This window comes from Amborella trichopoda, chromosome 11 (genome assembly GCF_054954075.1).
Source record: "Amborella trichopoda isolate Santa Cruz 75 chromosome 11, AtrichopodaSantaCruz75HAP2 v2.0, whole genome shotgun sequence".
NCBI lineage: Eukaryota > Viridiplantae > Streptophyta > Magnoliopsida > Amborellales > Amborellaceae > Amborella > Amborella trichopoda.
In genome coordinates this window covers 28,040,169-28,064,453 of record NC_142346.1, presented here as the reverse complement: position 1 = coordinate 28,064,453, position 24,285 = coordinate 28,040,169, and the positions used below count along the sequence as shown (strand labels likewise).

Here is a 24,285-nt window from a genome sequence, read left to right as displayed (position 1 = left end):
TCTTAATGGTCTCCCGTACATCACCCTACAGGATCATCCAAGTCATCAATTAGAAAGAAAATCACTATATTATGTGCTGAATAACTATTCTCTCATAGAATTAGCGCTCTGATTAGGGGTTGTTGCTCTTATGTGTTGGATCCATTTTGTGATTATGTTGTGCATGTCAATAAGTGCAAATAGTAAATTTGCCATTGCATACATATATACTTAGGTATCTCCATTAATGAGAACTGATTCTGTCATTCCCACAATAATAAGAAACAGATGCAGTTGTTAGCCAACTACATGAAAGATTCCCTAATACTTTCAGCAGGTTTGAGCCAGTAAAATAAAAAATAATAATTTATAACGTAAAATGAGATAGATATCATGGGAGAGAAGTGGCAGTTTTTTTTAAAAAAAAGGCTTTTAACACTTTACTATGTAAACTACGTGTAGTTTGGAAAATATGTACAATACAACATAAAAAAATAACATTCAACTGCACTTCTTAATCACATGAATCAAGCAAAAAGCTGTCGAATGACACACTCAGTTATTATTTTCCAAAACCAAATGATGCATCATATTCCCATAAGTGACAACTCAAGTTTTACCAGCATTTTCGCTCAGACTTCCAAAGCAACCTAGTTTGAAATACTCCGAACTCCAAAAATGAGTACATGCATCACATGAAGAAAACAATCCATAGTTGTTGGAAGCAGAAGCAACAGCTGGAGATTTCCCCAGGCCTAAAGGTCCTTACATCGAGAACACTTGGGTGTGCTTGTCTATGAGCACCCATATAATATAAGTATTATAAATTATAGATATATATAATATGTATATTGGAAACTTGGGCAAAATTGAAAAAATATAAGGTATGGAGGAAATTTTTTTTCCAAAAGTCCTGCTCCCAAACCACTACTGCCTTGAAAGCTTCTTCTAACCATGAACTAATCTGTGTAGACTAGATTTCAAGGACCACTAGTGCATGAAGATTTAACAATAATGAAAGTTGTGGCTATGTGGAACTCAAGGTAATAAATTCAAAAAAAAAAATCTTTTTTCTTGTATTAATATACCTGAATTCCACAAAACAGTATTGCAAATAAAAATATAGCCCTAAATACAACCTTAGACCTTTCCTTTTACTGCCAAAGCAAACAGACACAACCTAGGAACAATTTTCAATTTTCCACTATGAATTTAAGTACAATATATGTTCCTGGAAATTCACAGAAAATATAGAAATATGGCTGAAAATTAATAAAAACAGCTAGGAAGACTTACTTGATCGTGCCTAGGTTATCCCCACAAGACATGATACACCCAACACCCAATTCCCTAATCAATGGCACACTTTTGTCCTTTCGGTCTTGTTCGAATTTCAGAGATGGAAAGCTTTCTAGGCAATACCTTTTAATCAAGGGTTTTAAGAAGCATAGAAACCTATCTAGGGTTTGTAGTAACCCTAAAGGATCAAATTAGGGCTAGGCTTGAAGGTTTATTTCTCTCTTTGCTGGTTGTACCACTTTTATTCCACAAAATACAACAAAAGCCCTAATCTAGGGTTTCATGCACCACCTCTTCTTTTTCTCCTATGGCTGACATCATAAAATGAGAGGCAAGAAGAGTGGGTGGCATGCCAATAAGAGAGAGAGAACTAGGCATGGAGGAGAGAGAGATTTTTGTCATTACTTGTGGGAGAGGTTCAGGTTCAATAGGGTTTATATAAAAAGAACTCCTTCTCCCGTATGGATTATCCTAGGTATGCCTTATCCAATGATACAACTTGACCAATAGGAACTTAGGAAATCTGTGGGGTGAGAGAGATTAAATCTGAGTCATCCATCCCACAAATCAGTCATCAAGATTATGGGGAACTTCTAATAAAAATAGGATTATAACCACTTTTAGTATTATCTAGATATTCCTAATATCTTTACAAAATCTGCAGGAAATCAAAGATAATCTTTTTATTTGGTCAAAGCAAACTCGCACTTGAATAGGTAACAAATCTATTTAATTTTAAAAAACTCCCTAAGTAACAAACTAAATTAAAAGTGGCACATAAAACAAAATCAGTGGAGCATGCCAACCTATGGACTTTATGTGGGCCCCACAAGGCCACACATCCCACTCATGGGTGGCACACATATGAGGGCTTGGATCCTATGGCCCCACATATACCTTTCCTTGCTCTAAAAATTTTGAGCCTACCCTTTTTAATGAATTTACAGCAGAAATAAATTTTAAAAATTCTAAAAAAAATTCTAAAATTTGTAAAAATATTTTTAATACCAAAAATAAAATATTTAGAAGTGGACTAGTACCACTAGATCAAAATTAGCGACAATAAGAGCACTCTACTTGACTCAATAACTATGATCCACTATTGTCTTCTCAACCAACTCAAGACAAACCCATGACCTACAATCTCATACAATGCCTCATGATTGGCTCGTTAAAATTGGCCAATGACAATGGAATCATGATCTTGGAATACAGATTTCAGTTCGCCCTCTAAGAGCAAGTCTAACACTTGTCAATACAGTGCAAAGAAGGCTATCTTTGTGGACATGTACATGTGTCCCTCTTTAAGGATGCTTCCTAGTAATGCGGTTGTCATATGTACATATCGTGCGGACGTTTGTTGAGGCTTTGACCCGCGCTCTCATAAGCCTCTAACGACACACATGAGAGTACACAATTCTCCTAGTCTACAAATATCATCCCTAGGCATTTCTCCGACCTCAACAAAGGAAGATGTTTGTAAGCCCTTCTCAGTAGTGTTACATGCGCAGGGTTAAGGGTTTTGGACTTAACCATGGCCATGAACCGCTCAACCCTGAGTCAGTCTACACATACACATTCCCATTGACATGCATATTTCACTATAGATATCATTTTTAATATGCTATCTAGGCCTTTAAAGGCCACAAACAAAAAAATCACTGCCTAGATGCAAGACATCAAGGAAGAAGATAAGACAAGACCCCCATGATTGTCAGGAAATAAGAAGACAACAAAACCATTTAGGATATGTGTGCCATAAAAATGTAGCTATTTCATCAACACGGTTTATTTAGCAATAAATGATAAGACATAAGGCCTCATATAAATTAGAAATTCTCAAGTAGAGCATTTAGCTGGCATAGATCACATGCATGGTCGTCATCAAAGGCAAATGCAAGACATCAAAGAAGAAGATAATACAAAACCCCCATGATTGCCAGTAAATAGGAAGACAACAAAACCATTTAGGATATGTGTGGCATAAAAATATAACTATTTCATCAACACCATTTATTTAGCAAGAAATAACAAAACCTAAGCCTCCTATAAATTAAAACTTCTCAAGTGGAGCATTTAGCTGGCATAGATCACATGCATGGTCTTCATCAACACCACAATGATGCACTTGAGTTACAGACAATGTTGCATATATCAATTCACAACGAATGAAAGTACGCAAATTCCGAGTAAAGAGATGCCTACCTAGAGCATGCTGTTACAGACTCAAAGATATCTAGACAAAAGAATTTGAATAAATTAAAATATATATTGCTAGAAAACCACAATTTCATCATAAAAAAGGATTCTACAAATGAATGTGACCACAAAGGGATAAAACAAACTATGAGCAGGAATTATTGACATAAAAAGTGATAACACCAAAACCCAAAAAAACATTAACATACACATTATGGATGCAAGATTTTTAAAATATAAGTAGAAAACATGTACCCAAAAATAACTTCTAGGTCAAAGCAGAGTCCAAAACTCAAGCAAACAGTATGTAACTAATGAAAAAAAAACATGAATAACATAAAACAAACTAACTTATTTTTGTATTTGGTTACTTCATGTTCATGGTCAATAAAAACAAAGCTGCAAAAGAAAGGAAATGTGCAAACCCTTGCTGCAACTTTTCCTGAAGCATCTCAAATGCAGGCCTTGTGCCATGACTGGAAAGTAACTTGAGGATATGGTATATCGTAATGAGGACACCAAAATAGCCTTCTACTTCACCAAATTGTGCATGAGCAAGACTCGTGGGTGGTGCTTGACGAAATTTGTCCCTCGAGTTCAGCAGTTCATATGGGCTAAACTGGTACAATTAATATTCAAATTCAAAAATAGGATAGAAACCAGAGTAAATGCTAGTATCACAAGAGAATAACTTGATAATGAATTATAAGATGCAAGAAATTCATTATTAACTCAAATCTTAAAACCAAAACAAAGAGCTCAAGCTAAATCAAGATATTAAGATATTAGTGTTCTAAAATAATCCACATGCATACTACCCAGGTGCAATCATCATGCATATCCCCTTCCATTGTGCAGTTCATGTGTGTGTGTGTGCATGCGATTGCATGCAGGAGAAGTTTTCTATAGACCCTTGAGTCAATACTGTAAATGTTGACCCATTGGCCAACCACCATGTTAGGAACATTTGTTTGATCTTGAAACACAAAAATCATATTCACTCATCTTTAAGATCAGTCTAAAGAAAAAATAAAGATAAAAAGATTTGGAGACCAATAAATGCTCCAAACCAATTCCTTCTCTAATGACACTGGACCATTCATTTGTCGGATGACAAGATCAAGAGTTTTAAGAACTGAAAATCATTGTCCTATTTATTTTTTTATTTGGAATTAATCGAACACTAGAACATACGAAAAATTTCAGGCCCTAAAAACCCCCTGACCTCGTGTCTGGCCCATGGATGTACAGCATTGACCCATGGGTCTATAAAAATTTAACTATATATGTGTGTGTGTTTGTGTCTCTCTCTCTGTTTGTATGTGTTCATGTATGTATGTGTATCATGTATGCATGCGTATCATGTATGCATGCACGTATATGTAGATTTTGTGCCTGCATTTGTATTTATATTGTTTACAGAGATATGTGCAGGTGAACAGTCTTAGACAGATGCAAGATTTGGAAAGAGTAATAAATACGTTGTTGTGGATATTTTTCAGATGGATAAGAAATGCAAATAAATCCAAAAAGTTTACAGATAAATCCAGTGGCTTAAGCCCAATAAGCAGATAGTTCATAACAACCACACATGACCGAACCAGCAGAAAGACCACCAATTGGCTATCCAATTGATGACCTGCACTGATGAATTACCTAATGCACATATATGATATTTTAACAGTCGAGAATATCCCCAACATTGTCAGCCAATATCTAAGGACATCCATCCTTTTAGCAGACAGATTTACTACATTACAGGTTCCCTTTTCCCTACTTTGGACGTTCCCACATATACAAGCATTCGTTTGAAGCAGAGTCACTGCCGATCCCATATTCCATAGTTGAACACAGCTGATGATTATGTCCTAGAACCATTTAGAATTGAAACAAACCATCATATTTGACGAATTCAAGAGATCAAAAAATTCAGCCATGTTTTTCCCTGATTTCAAAAAATTATGATTTCATTGCAATTGATCGTTGATATTCAACGAAATTTGATCCTTCTGACTATTATTGTGTTTTTCATCCAATCATAGGCTTGATTTTAGCAAAACAACACAAAAAAATTAGGATTTATGAAATTTCATATCCTGATTTACTCATCGTTTGAATTTTTAAAGAGCTCGAATGTCCTGGAATTGAACTCCAAATCAAAATTGAGTTTGGGGGTTTCAATTGGGATTGTGTGAGGAAGCATGGCAATGATTTAAGGCTGCTATTTGCACTGAGTGCGAAAATAGACGGATCAGCACCAAAATTCATAAAAACTGATTTATTTTTTAATAATGAATTACAATTAATTTGTAATCTATTTTATACATACTTCATTTTATTGAGCTGAGCACAAGTCATCTTCACTTTACTCATCACAAGCACACATAAGAATGCAAAAGAAAACCTTTCATCAAGTTGTACCGGAACCGACTCATGTACAGCCAAACTCTGCAACTTAATGAGCGAGCGACTCTTTTTCATCCTGGAAAAGCTACAGAAAGACCTTAGTACAGGACTTCACGTTCCGCCGCACCAATATTGGTAAGAGAAACATGCTAAAGATCATTTGTAAACTAGAATAGGCAAAAGTTATGCAAGCCAATTACACACGGCAAACTTCAGGTCCAACATTTTAGGCTTTAAAGGCATTCCGATTGCTCAAGAAAATCGACCAAGTTGGTTTCCAGTTCATAGGGCCTACGGCCATCTACGACATGGGGTCATAGTAGTAATTTCAACGTCAAAGCCAAAAGTTATGCCTATTAATTATACCTACACGAAGTTGGAGTGTTATTCCAAGGTTTTTCGTAGGACAGGTTTGCCTTATATTATTTCTCCAAGGAGTTTGGGTCTAATTTTAATTAGGAGTTCTAATTACATCATAAATAGGACTAGGAGTTCTAAATAAAGTCTATAAATGAGTTAAAAAAATCTCTTATTCAAAGTTAATTATTTTTTTCAAGAACATGCCTTCTTTGGAATTCTATTGAATTAGCAAAATCATTTAAGTCAGTCTTGATATATCTTGGATCGATAATCCAGGAGAATAGAGAGATTGAAGAAGATGTCACACATAGAATTAGAGCTAGGTAAGCAAAGTGGAAATGTACATCCGGAGTTTTATGTGATCACCGCATACCAATGAAACCAAAAGGGAAGTTTTATAGGACGGCTGTAAGACCAGCCATACTTTATGGGACAGAATGTTGGGCGGTCAAGAAACAACATATTCATAGGATGTGTAGCTGAGATGAGGAATTTGAGATGGATGAGTGGCAAGACAAGAAAGGATCGAATTCAGAATGAACATATAGGAGGGAACTTAGGAGTGGTTCCAATAGGTGATAAGATGAGGGAAAGTAGACTTAGGTTTGCTGGCCATATGCAGCATAGACCTAATATGGCACCGGTTAGAAGGGACTATATGGTCCAAGTGGAAGGCTCTAAAAGGGCGAGGGAAAGGCACAATAGGATATGATTAGAGGAAGTGAGAAGAGATATGGTAACCTATGGTCTAACCAAGGGTATAGCCTTTGATAGAGCATAATAGCGACACAAGATTTAAGTGGGCTGGCCATATGCAGTGTAGATTTGCATCATAACAAAGAACTAACCCAGAAAGAACCAAATTCAAGATTTAAGTGGGCTGGCCAACCAATTTGCATCATAACAAAGAACCAACCCAGAAAAACAAAAACTCCAAAATATCTTCTTCCAATTGAAAAAAGATAAAGACATCAGGCCAAAAAATAATTCCAAATTATAGAAATCATACCATTGCAGGATCTTTATGATAAAGCACACCAAGAGTACAAAGCCTAGTCAGAAATGGCTTCACTGCCTCTAAAAGAAGTTCATGAATTCGCACAGCATCATTTCCCATTGCAACCTGGTTGTAGTGCAGAAAGGAAACATAAGAAACAACTACCAGTAATGGATAAATTTCACAGTGAAGTCAAAAGGCTTTGCAAAAACACATCACATACCTTGACTAACTCAACTTTTCTGCTCTGTATATAAAGGCTCACGTCTGCGTCACTTTCATTGCGATATTCAAGAATTGAAATATGCAAATTGTCAATGACGTTCTGAATAGTTTTTTGATTTGCTGAACAGCCAATATTCAACAAAAAAATGTCAATTAAAGTAAACTAAATTTACAAGCGATGTGGATAGTGATGCCACTTACATCCTGGTGTCGCAGTTAAAGCTAATATCCGAAACTGAACAGGCACAGCCATTAGCTGCAAAGGGGAAGACCTCCAATTAAGAGAATAGAGAGAAATGAAGAAACATTGCACAGGTGTATCTGTGAAATAGACAATGATATGCCTCACTATTACAGCAAAAGAAACTCACCTCACGAATGGCAACACAATATGAGTAGTTACCCATTGCTCTGTGCGCCTCATCAATTACCAAACAAACTAATTCCTTCACTAAGCATATCCCTGAAGTGAAACAACCAATTTATTAAACCAATTAATGGAATAATTGAAACATGAGTGCAATGCCAATGCCTTCAAGATTATCATATAAAGTATTGTTGGGCACACTTCAATTCTTAGAACTCTGTAAGCCATAATCCTAGCAGATCAGGTTCAAGAATACAACTGCATAAAAATAAAAAATATGGGAAAAGACGAAGAAGCATGTTAGTCTTCATACAACCTCTAGTTTATTTTTGCTTAAATGAAAATTTGACGTGTTTCCATCTTATAGCAACAACCAAGGGTTTTCAAAGCACACTGCAGAAACTCTTATAATGAATAAGCTAAAGAGCATCCCTGAATATTAAAAGTACACCAAATTTTACAATGGGTACACAATTAGTGCAACCAAGCGAGAAGAATTAAAATTGTTTCTAGATCAGATATTCTGGACAAGTCCAAACTATTGGACTTCTTCATGCATCATCGTCATTATCATCATCATCATCATCATCATCACCATCATCATCATCATCATCATCATAGTTGTTTCCCAACTATTTGGGGTCGGCTACACGAATCCTAGTACGTCATTCTGCTCTATTAAGGGCCATTTCAAGATTCATGGAAAGTTTTGGCAAAGTTTTACGTTGGTTGTCTACTTACGATAACCCACCTCCTTTATCCAGGCTTGGGACGGGTTAAGGAAAAGTTTAAGGTCATCACCCTTTTTAGACCTGACTTCTTGATGCATCAGAATGTTGATTTACCGTTACTAAACACAAGGATCTCTCAGTAGAACACAAAACCTTGCATCAGAATGTTGATCCTCACCCTTCTTAGGATCTCTCAATACAATTATATGTTTTAAAGCTCGCACTCACTCTAGGACTCAACCACTGCCCATGACGAGTCAACTTTGCAAGTCTCAAGTTCAATTGTGTGGTCTTGCCCAAGTCCAAGAAAAAAAAAAAAGTAAAAAATCCCAAAAAAAAGGAAAGTAGGAAAACTCAAAAAAAAGAAAAGAAAAGGAAAGCATAAAAATTCTGGAAAATTACATACAAACTGAAAAAATAAGGAAAAGTTAATTTTCAAGTGTAGATAGGGTTGCTTCGATTTGTTTGGCGTACACTTAAACTTAAATTTCGTAATGACAATTTTAGCCCTGTGAACAGTACCCGTAAACAGTATTCATGAATAGTACTACTGCATAATATGCATAAAATAAAATAAAAAACCATAAAAACCCTAGAATTCCTAAAAAATTAAAAATCCTAAAACTAAAATCAAAGTATACATCCTTTAAAATTGAATAGAAATTAAAAATCAGTATAATTTTGTCCTCCATCAAAGCACCAACTTCATGTTAAAGATTAAGTACCACATCCAACAACCTAATACACAACATATAGTAGTAGAGCCACAAAGAGTCAAAGACAAAGTTAAACTGTCGAAGAAAAATACATAACCAAGAGTCTAGACTCTAGACTCTAGAGAGTAGAGACATAGTGGGACAAAATAAATAGAGGAAGTCCAATCCAAAACAGTCTACAGCCGATATGAATGTTGTGGAGAGTCATAATCACCCTGGCTGTCTTACTAGGTGTCCCCAAACATGTGTGGGTTAGCTAGCCCCTAAACCAAATTCTTCAAGGCTTGTCCAACTCTCGTCCTCAACACCGCCACATCCCTCTCACTGGCACACTTGCTGCTCGTTACCTCGGCCCTTAGAGCTGTCATCACCATCTTCTGTAAGTTCATCAAAGGCCTCATCATCTCAAAGTTGTCCTTCTTGTGGAGACTCCTCTACGCCTCTTCTTACACTTCTTCTGAACCAGCAGCTCCTTTCAAGACCCTCTTGTTAATGAATGGTTCTTCATGCTCCACCAGTCATTCCTCTGCAGAACCTACAAATACATAATCGAGATTTAGAAGGTTCTAATCCTGCACTTCCCTCCTCAACTGCCTCGTCCTCATCTTCAATTGTAGTGAACAAATACAATTTGTTAAGCCTCTCATTTCTCAAGTTGTTCCTCCTTGGTGTGTGAATCCATTAGAATGTACTGCAGTTTCTATTACACCATATGGAGAAACATGTTTGGCTCAAGATTATAATTGTGAAAAGCGGGGGCCTGTCGCCTACATGCATCTCCCACTATTTTGCAAACAAGGGAGAAAGATAACACAAAAAATTGGATGATCACAAAGCAATAGAATAGTATAAAACTACACTGCTTCGAGTCTATGACTATATGAGTATGAGAATGCTAAAGCAAACCTGGCTCTAGCTGTGTACAACTTATTGTGAGGTTTGTCCCAAGATCTACTTGTGCATAAATGTATAGAGTAAGCTAAAAGGACAATATCACAAACCAAAGAAGGTTACAAAATGAAAGTTTACTTCTTTTAAAGCTTCAATTTTTGCCGCCTAATCTCTCCCCAATCTTCCAATAAATACTTCACCCCTTCCATAATCATCGGGTCTTGGATTTGACCCGGTCGATAGTGGTATGTCATGTTAGAGAAGAGTCCTAAATACATAGTAAAACAAAGAAACCCCCTCAGGGCACACAAATCACAAAATCACATATTAAGATACAATTATCAATTGAAACTTGAAAGTTATTTGTTGCGTGGAATGGGCAATGCAGTGTATTTGCCCCCTTGTCATCAATGATGTCCCAAACTTTCTTATAATACTTGCAATTTGTTATGTGGCCTACTTTGCATGTTGCATTGCTTTAGGAACCCCATGGCAGCTTCACATCAAAATCAACCATCTTCGGGACTATAAAAAATGGAGTTGTGGCAGCAAAACTTTGCAAAAAATTATCCTAAAACCTGGAGCTAAAGACAATTCCTTCAACTAGTCTTGCAACTGGAATCCTTAAGATGGGTGCAGTAATTTATTCCTCGTGTATCCATCTTCCTCAACTCCAATTGCGAGTTGATATTCACTCTCTAATCAAATATGAGGTCGCAAATCTAGTAATTGTTGGCCTTATGAGCTCTCTGTGCATGTATTACCTCATCAAGGACCCATGAGTGATTGTATATAAATTTTATATAAAGTTTGTCATTGTCTTCCCTTTCTCAATATAGTTCTACAATTGCTTCAATTCACTTATAGCTTCCAACATGAGGCCTATACAATGAGCTGAACACTGACTCCAAACCAAAAACTTCCTCCTCATAAGCCTCTTGCTTGCATTCACATAGTTGATTGCATTACTTGTAATCACTTGAACTTTGTTATCCTCCCCAATAGCTTCCACCACATTATCAAGCAACTTAATAAAAGCGTCCCACTCTTGAATTTGTCAGAGGCATCTACACTAGTGTGGAAGACAAAACCCACTGGACAATGTACTAAACATTTGAGAAAGGTCCCTTCTATTTTTCAATCCTTCCAGCCATTTGACATGATTGCTACCCATGTCTTCGTGGTCTCTTACTCATCTACAAATAAATTAACCTTGGCCAACTCCTCATCCAAGCAAGGCTTTGCAATTCTTGGGCGGTCAGTGCCTTGAATACAAACCCTTGGATCTATTGGTTTATAATATTCAGTATTTATTGCATTGAATGGGATTAGAGTGTCAAACTACCACTTGTTATTAATGTTGAAATACATTTCTTAATTGCCTTCCCCACATAGACTTAGGTCTTCTGCTCTGATTCAGGACTAGATAGGGAGGGCCTGATCCACAGTAGGCTCAGTAGGCAAGGAGGTTGTGAAGGCTGAAAACTAAGAGCTACTAGGAGGTCTTTGCCTTTCAATCAATCTGGAAGACCTTAGTAATCTCAGTGTGTTTCCTCGAATGCCAAGCTGGAAGACCTTAGTAATCTCAGTGTGTATCCTCGAATCCCAAGTACTAACATGACTCTCTGTTTGGGAGGTCCTGGACAATTGGTTCTAGCTCTCAAGGACCCCACACCACTATGCCTCCCCACGCTGGCCTGTTGTCTATAGTACATATCTTCTAGAGTGGCCCTCCTTGCATGTGGACCTCAAAATCTTCTTCCTCTTCCTCATGAGAAGATGCACGGTATTGTCTCCCTGTCTCCTCAACCAACTTTGGTTTATGTGCCTTCTTTATTTTTGCTGCATAGAAAGATTGCAATATTTGTTGCTTAACATGCACAAAAACACCATGACAAGGCACAACACTACCCCAGACTTTCACTAAGTGATGTTTTAGGCGACCAACACCTCCAGCCATTTCCTTACCATGCATCTCATTTTATCCTTCTCATTAGGATCCATCTTCACCCCAAACTACTATGCCACGTCCTCAATGCCACTATTCATCTCTCCAAGTGATGCAAGCATGAAGTACAAGGTCCAATGAAAAATATAAAACATCGTCCAAAACTCCAAATCTAACATCAATAAAAATATTTTAATTTTAAAAAAATGTTTGTTCACTTATATTTTCATTTCTCAAGCAAAATGTTAATATGGGAACAAAGTAAGCATGCTATAGGCATAGAAACACAACCAAAAAAACACAAAATCCGATCAAGGTCATTAAGTTACAAAGAAAATTCAACAAATACCCATGCATGCATGTCAATTTTATATACATGAAAATATAAAAAGAGGCAATTTTATTGAGTATTTTGAGAGGAAACACTATTCTCGAAACAATCAAAGCAAGCAAGAGGCACAAAAAAACCATTAAAAAGGATCTCATTAATATAATTAAATTAAAAAAATAATTCCCACATACTTTAAAAAAAACATTGTATGCATCAAATATAAAAAAAATTGATTTACGACACTTTTTTAAGAAGAAAGACCAGTTTTGAAACATTCTGAGCATGTTGGAGACATTAAAAACCATCCAAAACATCTAATTGGCAACATAAAATTAAAGAAAAATCCCAACAAATGATTACCATATGTATACATGTAAAAAAACATTATTTTTGTATGCATGACAACGCTGGTACCAATTGTTTTTGAGAGAATACAACAAAAGTATAAGACAAATGAAAATATAACTGGATCTAGTGAAATTTACACAAAAATTAGGTTACGTGAATTTCTATTGAAAAAACAAAACCCAATTTCTTCTACTCAAAGTTTTGAATCCGAGCCTCCTAAAGATAATCCAGTGTAAATCAAGGCCTCCAATCTTTGAAACTAGAACCCCAAATATCCCCAATTGAAATTTTTGACCAAACCATATCTTGATATTCCAAATCTCGCAAATCCGAGACATCGAGTAATCTTTTTTTTTTTTTCTTTCGGTAATCTTAGATATGAATTTGATGGAGGACACAAAAATAGGTCTAGGGGCAAATTATTAGGGTAGGAGCTAGGGTTGCAAAAAACAAGAAAGAAAGGGATTTTTTACCCCCTTTTATGAAAGGAAAAAGTGAATGCAAGTCCAATGGAACTTTATGGACTTACCAAAGTCAAACAAAAAACCGTCACTTTCACTGTTAAAGTTTAGTGACAAGTAAACCCACTAGTGAGTCGGGGATCCTATGCAACTGGCAAGCTGCCAGTTTCAATTGACTCACCTAAGTCCATGTTGAACCTTGGCAAGTTTTAAAATACTGGGGTTCAATTGACTCACTTGAGTACACATAAGCCCCAGGTCACTTATCACGTTACATTTGCCAGCATATATCATAAGGTTTCCCATTACTTTTATTTTCTTTTATGAATGGAGATAATTCCATTTCCACCACAACCAATAGAAGTTAAAATGACAGAAGAGTATTATGCTGCCATTGTATTTCAACCTATAAGATGAAATGTAGGTTTTGTTATAACAATTAAAAATTAAGTTCTCCATTGACAAATTATTACAAAAGAATGAAATTAGGCAGAGAGAATAAGTTGTCATATTCGCTAAATATCCAGATGTGCAGAAAGTAGAGAACGAGGTCAAGAAAATGGGATAAGGGATGCATGAGTCACATCAGAGTCGAATCCACCAGAAAATTATGCAGTTGTTTATCAACATATTTCTTTCATTAACTAGCCTACAAAGTTTAGCCTAATGTAGACTGTAGAGTTTTGGGGCTTTTAGTCTCACAGCCCAGCTTGAAGGCCCATGCTTGCCAAAATAAAAAAGGTCCTGGCTACAAGAAGCCCAATGCAAAAAGTATTTATACATTCACTAAAAATCTACAATTTTCAAGTTGCACAAGCACATGCGTTATAAACTGCAAATTGTACTAAATACTTCTGTAGCAACATAATTCACCATGAAGAACACAATGTAAATACAGGTGGCTTTAGTCAACAGCAATAAACAGAGCTTAAGCTTCTCCGTTATTGGTATCAATAACATCACTAGACAAAGTGTGAGTCCAATAGAACACCAAGCATCAAAATGACAAACCTCTTTACTTTCCAGGTGTCCCTAGGAATATCCACAAATGGAAAAAAAAAATTGTAGCACTGATCACATGAATAATAAGAAGCATAATCAAGATAATCACCAGACTGTATATCCCTCTCAAGCACTTGAGGAGTCACATAGAAGACTCTCTTTGACTTCCAAAAACTTGATCTAGCTGAAGGGCTCATCTGACCAGTCATATCAATCGTCCACTCCTGCACTCAGTAACAATTCGTTCCTTTCAGAAAATGCAAAATCTAAGCTAAAATTCCAATGGGTTTTTAGCAATAAACACAAATTCACCAATAGCCATAACTAAGGAGCAATATAACATACTTGTGGTATACCCATGATATTATGGCATGCTTCAATCTGTTGAAGGACCAGAGGGCGTGTTGGAGCAGTGAATATGATTTTCCCTGGCATAAATATGTTATAAAAGCAACAACCTGAAGCTAGTTTAAAGAGAAACACTTCTGCTCCTAAGGACGTGCAAAGAGATGGATAGTTAGGACTCTGAATGATAGAAAAGATGAATTTTGAAAATACTCAAGCCAGATAAAGCAGAGGAAGTGTACCTCTGAGGATCCAGGAGCATGCAGAACCATGAGAAAGATCAGAAAAATTTCTATGCTACATAGGGATCTATTTCAAGCCGACATACTCTGACATAGACTATTCAAAAGTACATGGAAGGAATAAGGAAGATATTCAGACAAATAATAGTGTAAAGAGCATTCTGCTAACTTCTGCATCCATAGAATGAGAGTAAATTCACTCAATTTAATGTAATCCAAAAAGGATTAGAAGCAGGTGTACAGGCAGAAAGACATTTATGCCTCTGCACGTGTCCTTATCAATGAAAATTAAAATATATCTTAAGACAATAAATACAGTTATGTACTCATATGAAACAATTGGGAAGACATTTGAAATTCATTCAGAAGTGGCTCATAGATATGTTAGAAGCTTGAGGCTACTTCAAAAGCTGGATTGCAAGAAGACTGCAAGAGGCCGGTCTCTTGAAAAGCTACTCCAATAAAGTCATTCAACCATACAAGAAACACCACTCTAGCAACAGAAAAATATTTGAAGAAAACACCAGACCATAGTAAAGGGAACTTCGTGGGTAGGGTGATGATCCTGCTCCAGAACCTCGATCTCAATGTTACTGCAAGGGATCTTGTAGGGACCCCAGTTTTTCGATTTTTGGATCTCGCTCCCGAAAAAAGGGGACCACGTTCCATCATAAGTGAAATCCAGTTCCATTTCCAAACAGATCCCCGCTCCCATCAACCATAGTCCAAGGTTTTGGTGCATTAAAATCTTGGGTTCCATATTTATGGGATCTACTTTCATTAATAGATGATACCAGGTTAGAGATCGTCATTGTCCCAAGTTCCCATTCTTTAGGAATCATAAGTCCCATGATGGTAAAATCCAATCCCTTTTTTGCATAGCACGAAGTTCCATTATTTTAGATTCTTAATTTGAACTAGGTATAGTCTAGAGTGACCCATTGTTTTATTACGTCCTATTGTGCAAGCCATCCCTCTTAGTTGTGAGAATATATATTTCATTTAAAATCTTATATTTATAATGTCCTATAATTTTAGATTTTTAAGTCACACGATGAATCCTCTTAGTTGTGAGATGAGAATATACGTTTTTATTTCAAGCTTTAAAAAGCTTCTTTTACATCTGTGAGAGAGAGAGAGAGAGAGAGAGAAAGAAAGAGTAGTTCATCTTGTCCTCTTGCTCCTTCGAAGAGCCAGCATTTGAGAAACAATAGAAGCAATGGAGACTACATTCGAAGAAGATGACCCTTGAGTGGTAGGATTCTAGGTTAATGGGGACTCCAAGAGAATGGTGCACGCCAAATTTGTGTCATGGCCTAAAGATGTTGTGGGAGGGACAAGCCTTGGTAATGGAGCACTCTGAGGTGGTCATCATTAGGATGAAAATCCCATCCTTTGTACTTCTCTGCATGGTCTGATCGCAGTCTACTCAACAACCTGTCAATGTAGTGAACATAAACCAATGACTCGAAGCGTTGAGCATTTAACTTGTTACGCTTAACACTGTGAATATAACTATGTACTCCAGCACTTCTCAGCACATAAAGAGTTGACACTCTGAGACAACACTTTAATAGCTAGTATAGATCCCACTACGAAGTAGCTGGCATTGTTCCTCTATCGGAAATGGATGCCAGGAGTAAGAAGACTCCTTTATTACTTACAAAATCACTGTGTTGTCATATTCTACCCCTCTCATTCGCATCTAGGTACTTCTCAAATGCAGCAAGATAAGACGTTGATACTTCTTTATCGTGGTGCGGCTTTAGCCTCTTCTCCCGACTAGAAGTTAGCATAGTTAACCATTCTCGAGAGTGATATTTAAGACTTAAAACATATATCAAGCATAGTTAAGAATCTCGATATTAGAACAAGAGGGACCCCGTTATATGACATACTTAAACCTCGATTCCTTAACCAAGGGAACTCGTACTAGTTGTACTTGACAACCTCATTTTTATGTATAGTGGAGCATAGATTCCTGCTAGTCCAAACATTGAACCAATTGACATGGGATATCGGATCTCGCTCCCATAAACCTAAGGATCTCGTTCCTTGTCTTGTTCATTGTACGAATGCCAATTCTAACCCCAAAAAGCTTCCACTATAGGGAGGTTCGGCAAATCCCGAACCGATCCCGCTCCCGTCTCCAACAACTATGCACCAGACATCCATAGAGACCATGACAAACCACAAATACTTATAAACAAAAAGAAAGGCATGACAAACAGCTACAATCACCTCTCAAGGGGCTGGCAAATAAATTCAAACCCCAAATGCAAAAGGAAATATGACCCTTAAGCTGCAAAGCAACACATGCAAATATTAACCAGTTCATATGCCATCAAAAAGTGTTTTTGTTCCTAATCACAATCACAAGGGCAAAAAATGAATTTGAAAAAGAAGAGTTAACGTTTCACAGGAGAAATCCTATACATAAAAGATCTAAAGATAGTTACCCTTAGGAAACCATCTGAAATAGTTGTACATGACAACAGCTGCAATAAGTGTTTTCCCAAGACCTGTCGGCAATGCAACTAGAGTGTTGGAAAATAGGGCAGTTCTAGCGATAGAAAGTTGGTAGTCCCGAAGAGGAACATTGACTGCAAAAGATGTAACCCTTGTCAGACGGGCCACCAGATTATGCAAGAAATAAAACAAAAAAACAGACAATTAAACTTTTCAGAGATGCCTAGCTTACAATATAAAGAAAATAATCATAACAAATCCCCAAAAAAAAATGAAAATTGGAGTAAGATAATTGAAACTCCAATAATAAATAATAGAAATAAGAAATGGGTAATACTAAAAACTATTGGCAATAATGTAGAAGCCAATCTAGAGAAGATCCACACGGATAATAACAGATAACCATAAGAGAACCACAACCTGGATAAATCCAAGTTTTAGCTGCCTCTGGGTCAATGGCACCAGATACAAAAAATTTCTCCATAGTATCCTCTACTTCATGACTGGAAGCCACATTTGTGCAAAAGGATTCAGAATTTCCAAGCACATTTCCATTATTCTGAACAAATCTATCAAGAGTGGACTGAAGGCCACCAACACCATTATTTGGCTCATGATATTTCCTATAAGAACATGGTACAGAGCTCGGCTTTGCCATCTTATCAATGGAAATTTGTTGATCAGAATCTTCTGTATTTGAAGCCAAGGCGACTCTCTCACACGCATCATCAATTTCTTTAACAGCAGCCTCCCAATCAAACTCCTGCAGCTATTAGCAAATATTAGAGTACACAAGGAAATGAAGAAGTGGTTCTAAGAACGATAGTCTTTGGCATCTATTTAGGCAGCAGGACATGATAAATTGATCGACCACTAAAAAAAAACTTTGACAAGTTTCTCTGTGTAAAATTACAAAACATTCATAGTGCAAAAGGAGAAATTTAATTAAATAGGAATATTTAGTGAACACTAAATAATAAAATCATGATTTATTTTTTTGTTTTCTTTTATCTTTATTTTTATACTACAGGTTTTGTACATAAAACTAACATCGACCACTATTCTGGAATATGGTAGAGAAAAAATAGGATTGGTGGAAGGAATTCCATCGAAGGATTATAATATTATGGTCAGGATGCTCAGTCTTTAGCACAAACAAACATCAGCAGGCCCAACCTCAGTTCAGCAGAAAAAGCACAGAAGTACACAAAGGAATGATAATGAAAGAGGAAACCAAGGTATAATGTCACAAAAATAGATTGCATATCTGAACCAAAGAAAAAGTAAGTACAATCAAATCCCATAAAGAAAAATGAAAAAGCAGGAAAACTACTATAAGAGAAACCAATGTTGAAGATATAAGGTGCTCTTCTGCACACAGTTGCGAGGAAGACTGTCATACTCATTTGGGTTTCTACACACTGTCATACAAGCTTTATGGGCTCTCATATAAGCAGTCTTTAGAAAACCAGCTCAGGGCACCAAACCAGTACCCCACCGGTTCCAAGCTGACTACACTGACTCATCAAGCCAGTGAAATTATTAGAAGAAATCCAAAAAAACCCACATTTTTTCCTTTCTTCCCCCTTTCTATCCCCACCCCAATTCGAAGCCACCCAATCGCCCAAAGGGCGAGTCAAAAGATTTGCCCAAAATAGCCCAAAATGGCAACCTAAAAAACATCTGCAAATCCGGTGCCCAAAAATTGTGTATCAGTTAGAGCGCATCAAAACAAAAATTATGAAACAAATTTCAAAAACAAATGGATGAGAAACAAGGGAAAAATTGAACAAGCGGCAGATTGCGGTTTGAAGCCTTAAAATGGAGAGATTTTTATCAACCCCCCGCCCACAAAAAAAAAAATACGTTTTTTATCCCAAAAAACTCTTTGCGGATCTGAAAGGGAGCTAGGAGAAGATCCATTTGTAAAAAACTGAATAAAAAACCAGTTGAATTATGCGATCCACATTTGGGGTACTTGTTGTGGTTTCCTCTCAGTTGTTGAGCCGACTCAGATGGTTCCAAGCTGGTTCGATGATTTCTTGAACAGTGCATTTAAGCATTATACGCTATAAAATAACACACAAATACTATTAGTCTTCTCCACAGATGCATAGACACAATAGATAATAAAACACATCCCATAAGAAACCATACAACTTATGCAGAAAATATAATATATAAAAAATTGAAATGAATGTGGTTGGCCTCCTTAAGAGTTACGGAGGATGACATGTGATCTACAACCACCACTTTACATACCAAAAACAAATGGTGCAATGTTGTCGATTGCTTGGTAAATCAGCCAGGCGAAATGAGGGTAGATAAATCTACTCGCAGAATGAATTTCACTTTAATAAATGAGACCACCCACCCCCAACTCTTTGCCCCCAACTCTTTGGCCCCAACACTGGCTTCAGTACACTTAGTACATAGAAAAGAGGATATGAGGCAATTCATCAAGCAGTATTATCAAGTATCAACATAGAGTTGCATATGGGAGGAGATATGGGTAACCCAAACTTCAAGCATCATAATCAAACAATGTCAACATCCTAATTTTAGAGGATGGAACAAACATGGCATCCAAAGTTGGAAGGGAAGAGATACACAATAGTCGAGTAGAAGCAAATGAATACATGGGGCAAAAAGGAGTAAGGATAATAGGGAAAATGGAGAGTACGGAAAAAGAAGACAACACAAGAAAGCTAGACTGAACTGGATCATGCAAATTGAAATATGTTTGAGAAACTACACATGTATGGATATTTGAAAATGCTCACGACATGTTGGAGTTTGTGGCCCTTGAATGCCTATCCACTAGGTTCTTTCATTAAAGCTTTGTTTTATGTTCCCCAAGAGCATGTCCTCATGCTTTTATGTTCTATGGATTACTCTCAATTTGAGTGGGAGTGTTGCCAGTTGGGTACCAAGAGCAAGGGATGAGTTGGACACTATCTGAGACATAGTGGATTCCATCAATCTCACCTTTGCGTGAAACACAGCCTTGGCTAAGAGAGTGAACCGCACCCTTGGGAGTTCAAGGTTGGTCCTATAATGTGCATTTGCTGAAGAGGGTCCAAGTGTCCCCTGTTGAGGTCAGCATGGCCAAGGTGGTACGTATTATTTGTGGATAGGAGATGAAAGAGGCTTCTATGGTGTAGAACGTATAGGGTCTTGTGAGAAGCAGTGCCTGAAAACCTCAACAATGGAATCCTACACAAGACAAGTGCTGCTAGTTCCCTTGGATTTGTGTGATACTGAAGTTTTTTTGGCCGGTGTGACCAGTTTTGTTGGATCAATGTGACCATTAGCATGCATGTGATGAGAGAGCCTCCCATAAAAGCAGAATACCTTGGAACTCTTGTACAAGTATTCCTAGTCTGTGCAGTGGAGGGGTGCACCTGGAATTTATGACTAATTGCAGATTATGGCATGCATTGCCAGCTTGATAGGAGAATCATGAGCCCCTTGCATGGGAGACTTGTGTGTCATGGGCCTGTTGTGTTGGTTTAGGGCTTAAATGAGGTCATAGAGTAGTCATGGAGTGCCCAGTAGAGGATTTGGTTTCAATACCAGAGCACTCTTCTAAGGTTTTTAAAGAGTTTTTTCATGGGGTTTTTCAAGAAGATAAGTTAGTCTTATTTTCTCTACTTAGCAACTTGTCTTTTTATGTTATTATTTGTGTATTTCATAGGAAATTTATTTGAAATAAATATTTCTATAATAAGAATCTTTTGATTTTAAAATTTGTTGTAAAGGTCAGTCTATTTAGCATAATTAGTGGCCCGCATGGGCCCATTGTGGGACACATGAAGTGTCTATATGGGCCCACAAATGGTTAATTTTTTACCCTCTTGAACCCAGTGGCCATAGGGTGCGACGTTGAGGTCAAATGGTCAGAGTGATCAAGCATGGGGCCCACTAATTCTTCATTTCTTCTAGATGGGCGTGGAGCCCATGTGGATGTGCTATTCGAATTTGAAATCCAAAATCAAATCCAAGTGGTTAGGTCATTAATATTTGGTTTGACAAATCAAACATAAGTGGTTAGAGTTGGATCCTAAGTGGGGAACATTTCCTAGTTAGAAGTTGGTTGTGAGAATCTAACTAACATATTTTGTCAAACATAGGTGGTTAGAGTTGGATCTTAAGTGGGGACCATGTCCTAGTTAGAAAATGGTTATGAGAATCTAACTAAGATATAGAATCCATATAAGACCTAATCGCATATCATCTAGAGTAGAAGAGCGGTGGGACTACAACTCCTCCTAGAGAGCAGGGTGAAATATCCACCCTTGATTCATGGTGGTTAGGCAAGGACAGAAGGCTAAGAACAGGCCTCTCACAATATCATTCTCCTAAATATAATAGAAGACTAATTCACCTATTATCTTCTCTACCCCCATGAACCTTTATATAAAGGGTAGCCCACTCTTTTCTGCACCACATCCATCTTCCAAATAGAGAGAGATTCATGTGGATGAGAGAGAGGTCTGCAAGAGAGAACGTGCCTAGAATTTATGGTTTTGGGTTGAGAGTTTCTAGAGAAGAGATGGAGGTGGTACATGATACCTAACGGGTTTTTGGTGTGTTACCTAAAGGGAATTAGTCTACTATAGAGATGTGTCGTTGATGCGGGAGTGTTGATGGGGTGCGGCAAGTCCTAGAAGGTGCTTGTCCGGTTTTTGGTTTTCTGCAAAATTCAACTATTCTGGAGGGCCTGGTTTGGAACATGTTACAGGTTGCCCCAAGGCAAGTTATATTTATCTTATTTCTTTTTAATCTAGCTTCTTACAGCAAAATCTCGAAGGAATCATGTGTAAGGCATGAGAGATATTGGGGTTTTAGTCACTATTCAAAAACTCAACCCAAGCTTAGGACTCGGGCCCTGCCGAATCCGAGTAACTCGGGCTCGCTCTCGCGCGCATAGTGTACAGAGCCAAAAAATGCCTCAAAAATAAACAAATAGAAAAACTGTTAAAGATAAAAAAAATACTAAAGTAAAAACTGAATTGAAAGATCAAATAAGATGGAAAAAAATATAAATGATGGATTTATAAAATTGATTTATAGCTGAAGAAATTTCAGAAAAATCCAAAAGACAGGACAAAAATATAAAAATAAGGTCATATGATAATAAAAAAACTCACAAATCATCAGAAAAAAAAATCAAAATTAAATTTAAAATGAATATATAATGATTTACAAATCAATATAACTTTTATGATTTTTTATTATTTTTTAATTCCTGCATGTTTTACCAGAGTACTCGACTCGGCTGTCAAAGGCAGAGTTGAAGAGGACTCGACCAAATTTGTGGTCACTTGTTTTAGTGGAAAGTCCTCTGCCTGATTTTGCAGAAACTGCAGAAAACTTTTAAAAGAAGTACCATGTATCCCCTAATCCCACCCAACATTGACAACCTCTTCCGATTTTTTACATAACCTGAAATTATACATTTACTTGTGCTCGCAATAGATACTATATGTTTATGGAGAAGCAAAAGCAAAACACAAACATTCAATAACCTTCAATATGGAACAATAAGGATGATTTTAAACAGCTTACTCTGTTGCGCATTTCCCAGACATCAAAAATTGACTTCCCATTTCTTAGTGGGATAAAAAGATCGCTTGCAAAATAATTACATGACATTGCACAATTCTACAACTTCAAATGATAGTGATCAATACACTAGAAAATTAAGGCATAAACTACGTAGTGATTCATCCATTTCAAATAATTGTTTGCAAAATAATTAGATGAAATTGCAAAATTCTGCAACTTGATAAGATAGCGAATAATGTAATTAGCAAACCATGCCATGCCTAATCATTCAAAAGATGGGCTTCAAGAAAGTGGCCATTTAATTCGTGAAGCCTCCTAACAAATGTCATATTGAAAGGTCAAGGAAAAAAACCCATCATTCTAGGTACATTAAAATTGACATTTTCACACTATTTTAAGATTGGATATGCCATTAAATCAGAACAAAACGCTTATAGATGGAATCGACAAAACATCAGGAAACTAATTAGGAGCAATAGAAGTGGAAGGTACCCACGTCATCGAGAGCGAAGCATGAGGCCATTTTAGAACATCGATGAAGGTAACAGAGCGCACTGAAACCTAAATTTGGAGCGCTGATAGGGCATCACCCATTGCTTTTCAATATAGGGCTTCTCATAGATAGCCCCCGAAGAGAGAGAGACTCCCGAGCACGGTTTAAACAATCGCGCCCCACCAAACTATGTTTTCACCCTATGTTTAAACAATGTTTAAACAATCGAGAAGCAGTTCCCATGTGAAACTATGTTTTCACCCTAAGATTTAAGGATGCACCTCGGCAATCCATCGGTAAAGGTTATTTTAATGTTGAAAAACCATTTAATTGATCATCTCGACCTCTACCGATGCACCTCGACGATCCATCGGCAAAGGTTATTTTAATGTTAGAAAAACCATTTGATTGATCATCTCAACCTCTGGAAGCATGATTATAAATAAAAAGGACTTTGGGTCGAAAAAATAGTGCATCCTACAACATATTATCTAGACCATCCATTTTCAAGATTTGATATGTTTATAGATCTACTTGAATTTAAGCATTTTTGGAGTTTAAAATTTTATAGTTAGTTATTAAAATATATTTTGCGATGATCCTAAGAATATTTGACATCAAAACTATATATTATGATAAAATTTGAAGGTGCGTCTTAATTGGATTGTTTAAGGTTGCAACCTTATGGAAACCACGACCTTTAAATATGGGGTGAGGTTTGTATAAGGGGTCAACCTTATATTATTGAAGTAAGGTACGCCTCAAAACCACGTTGAAAATGTAGTTTATGTTTCACAAAGACTTTGCAATGATATAAAAATTTATTGTTGCTCCCAATTATGAAACTTAAAGTTCCCGTAATGTTGATGATGAAAATAGATAGCCCAGACAATGTATTAAAAGAT

At 36.8% G+C, this 24,285-nt stretch overlaps 1 protein-coding gene across 22 annotated transcripts in view; it reads right to left on the bottom strand.

Annotated features, from left to right (window-relative positions):
- LOC18448181 (DEAD-box ATP-dependent RNA helicase FANCM) overlaps positions 1–23,464 on the bottom strand; it is a 69,519-nt gene extending 46,055 nt beyond the window's left edge. For 7 of the 22 annotated variants that reach the window (XR_016044775.1, XR_016044777.1, XR_016044778.1 and 4 more), the window contains exons 1-10: positions 23,384–23,464; positions 17,737–18,085; positions 17,307–17,450; positions 14,606–14,688; positions 14,370–14,484; positions 7,837–7,928; positions 7,667–7,721; positions 7,464–7,585; positions 7,253–7,366; positions 3,903–4,096 (exon numbers count right to left, since the gene is read on the bottom strand). Coding sequence is in view for 15 of the 22 variants with exons in the window: in XM_088852244.1 (XP_088708370.1) it covers positions 3,903–4,096; positions 7,253–7,366; positions 7,464–7,585; positions 7,667–7,721; positions 7,837–7,928; positions 14,370–14,484; positions 14,606–14,688; positions 17,307–17,450; positions 17,737–18,085; positions 23,384–23,410 (1,295 nt within the window). In the remaining 7 variants the exon portion in view is untranslated. Of the gene's footprint in view, positions 1–3,902; positions 4,097–7,252; positions 7,367–7,463; positions 7,586–7,666; positions 7,722–7,836; positions 7,929–14,369; positions 14,485–14,605; positions 14,689–17,306; positions 17,451–17,736; positions 18,086–19,294; positions 19,386–23,383 lie in introns of those variants that run through there. The other 15 variants (XR_016044779.1, XM_088852246.1, XM_088852248.1 and 12 more) reach the window with 6 other exon arrangements.
- Positions 23,465–24,285: the final 821 nt, after the last annotated feature.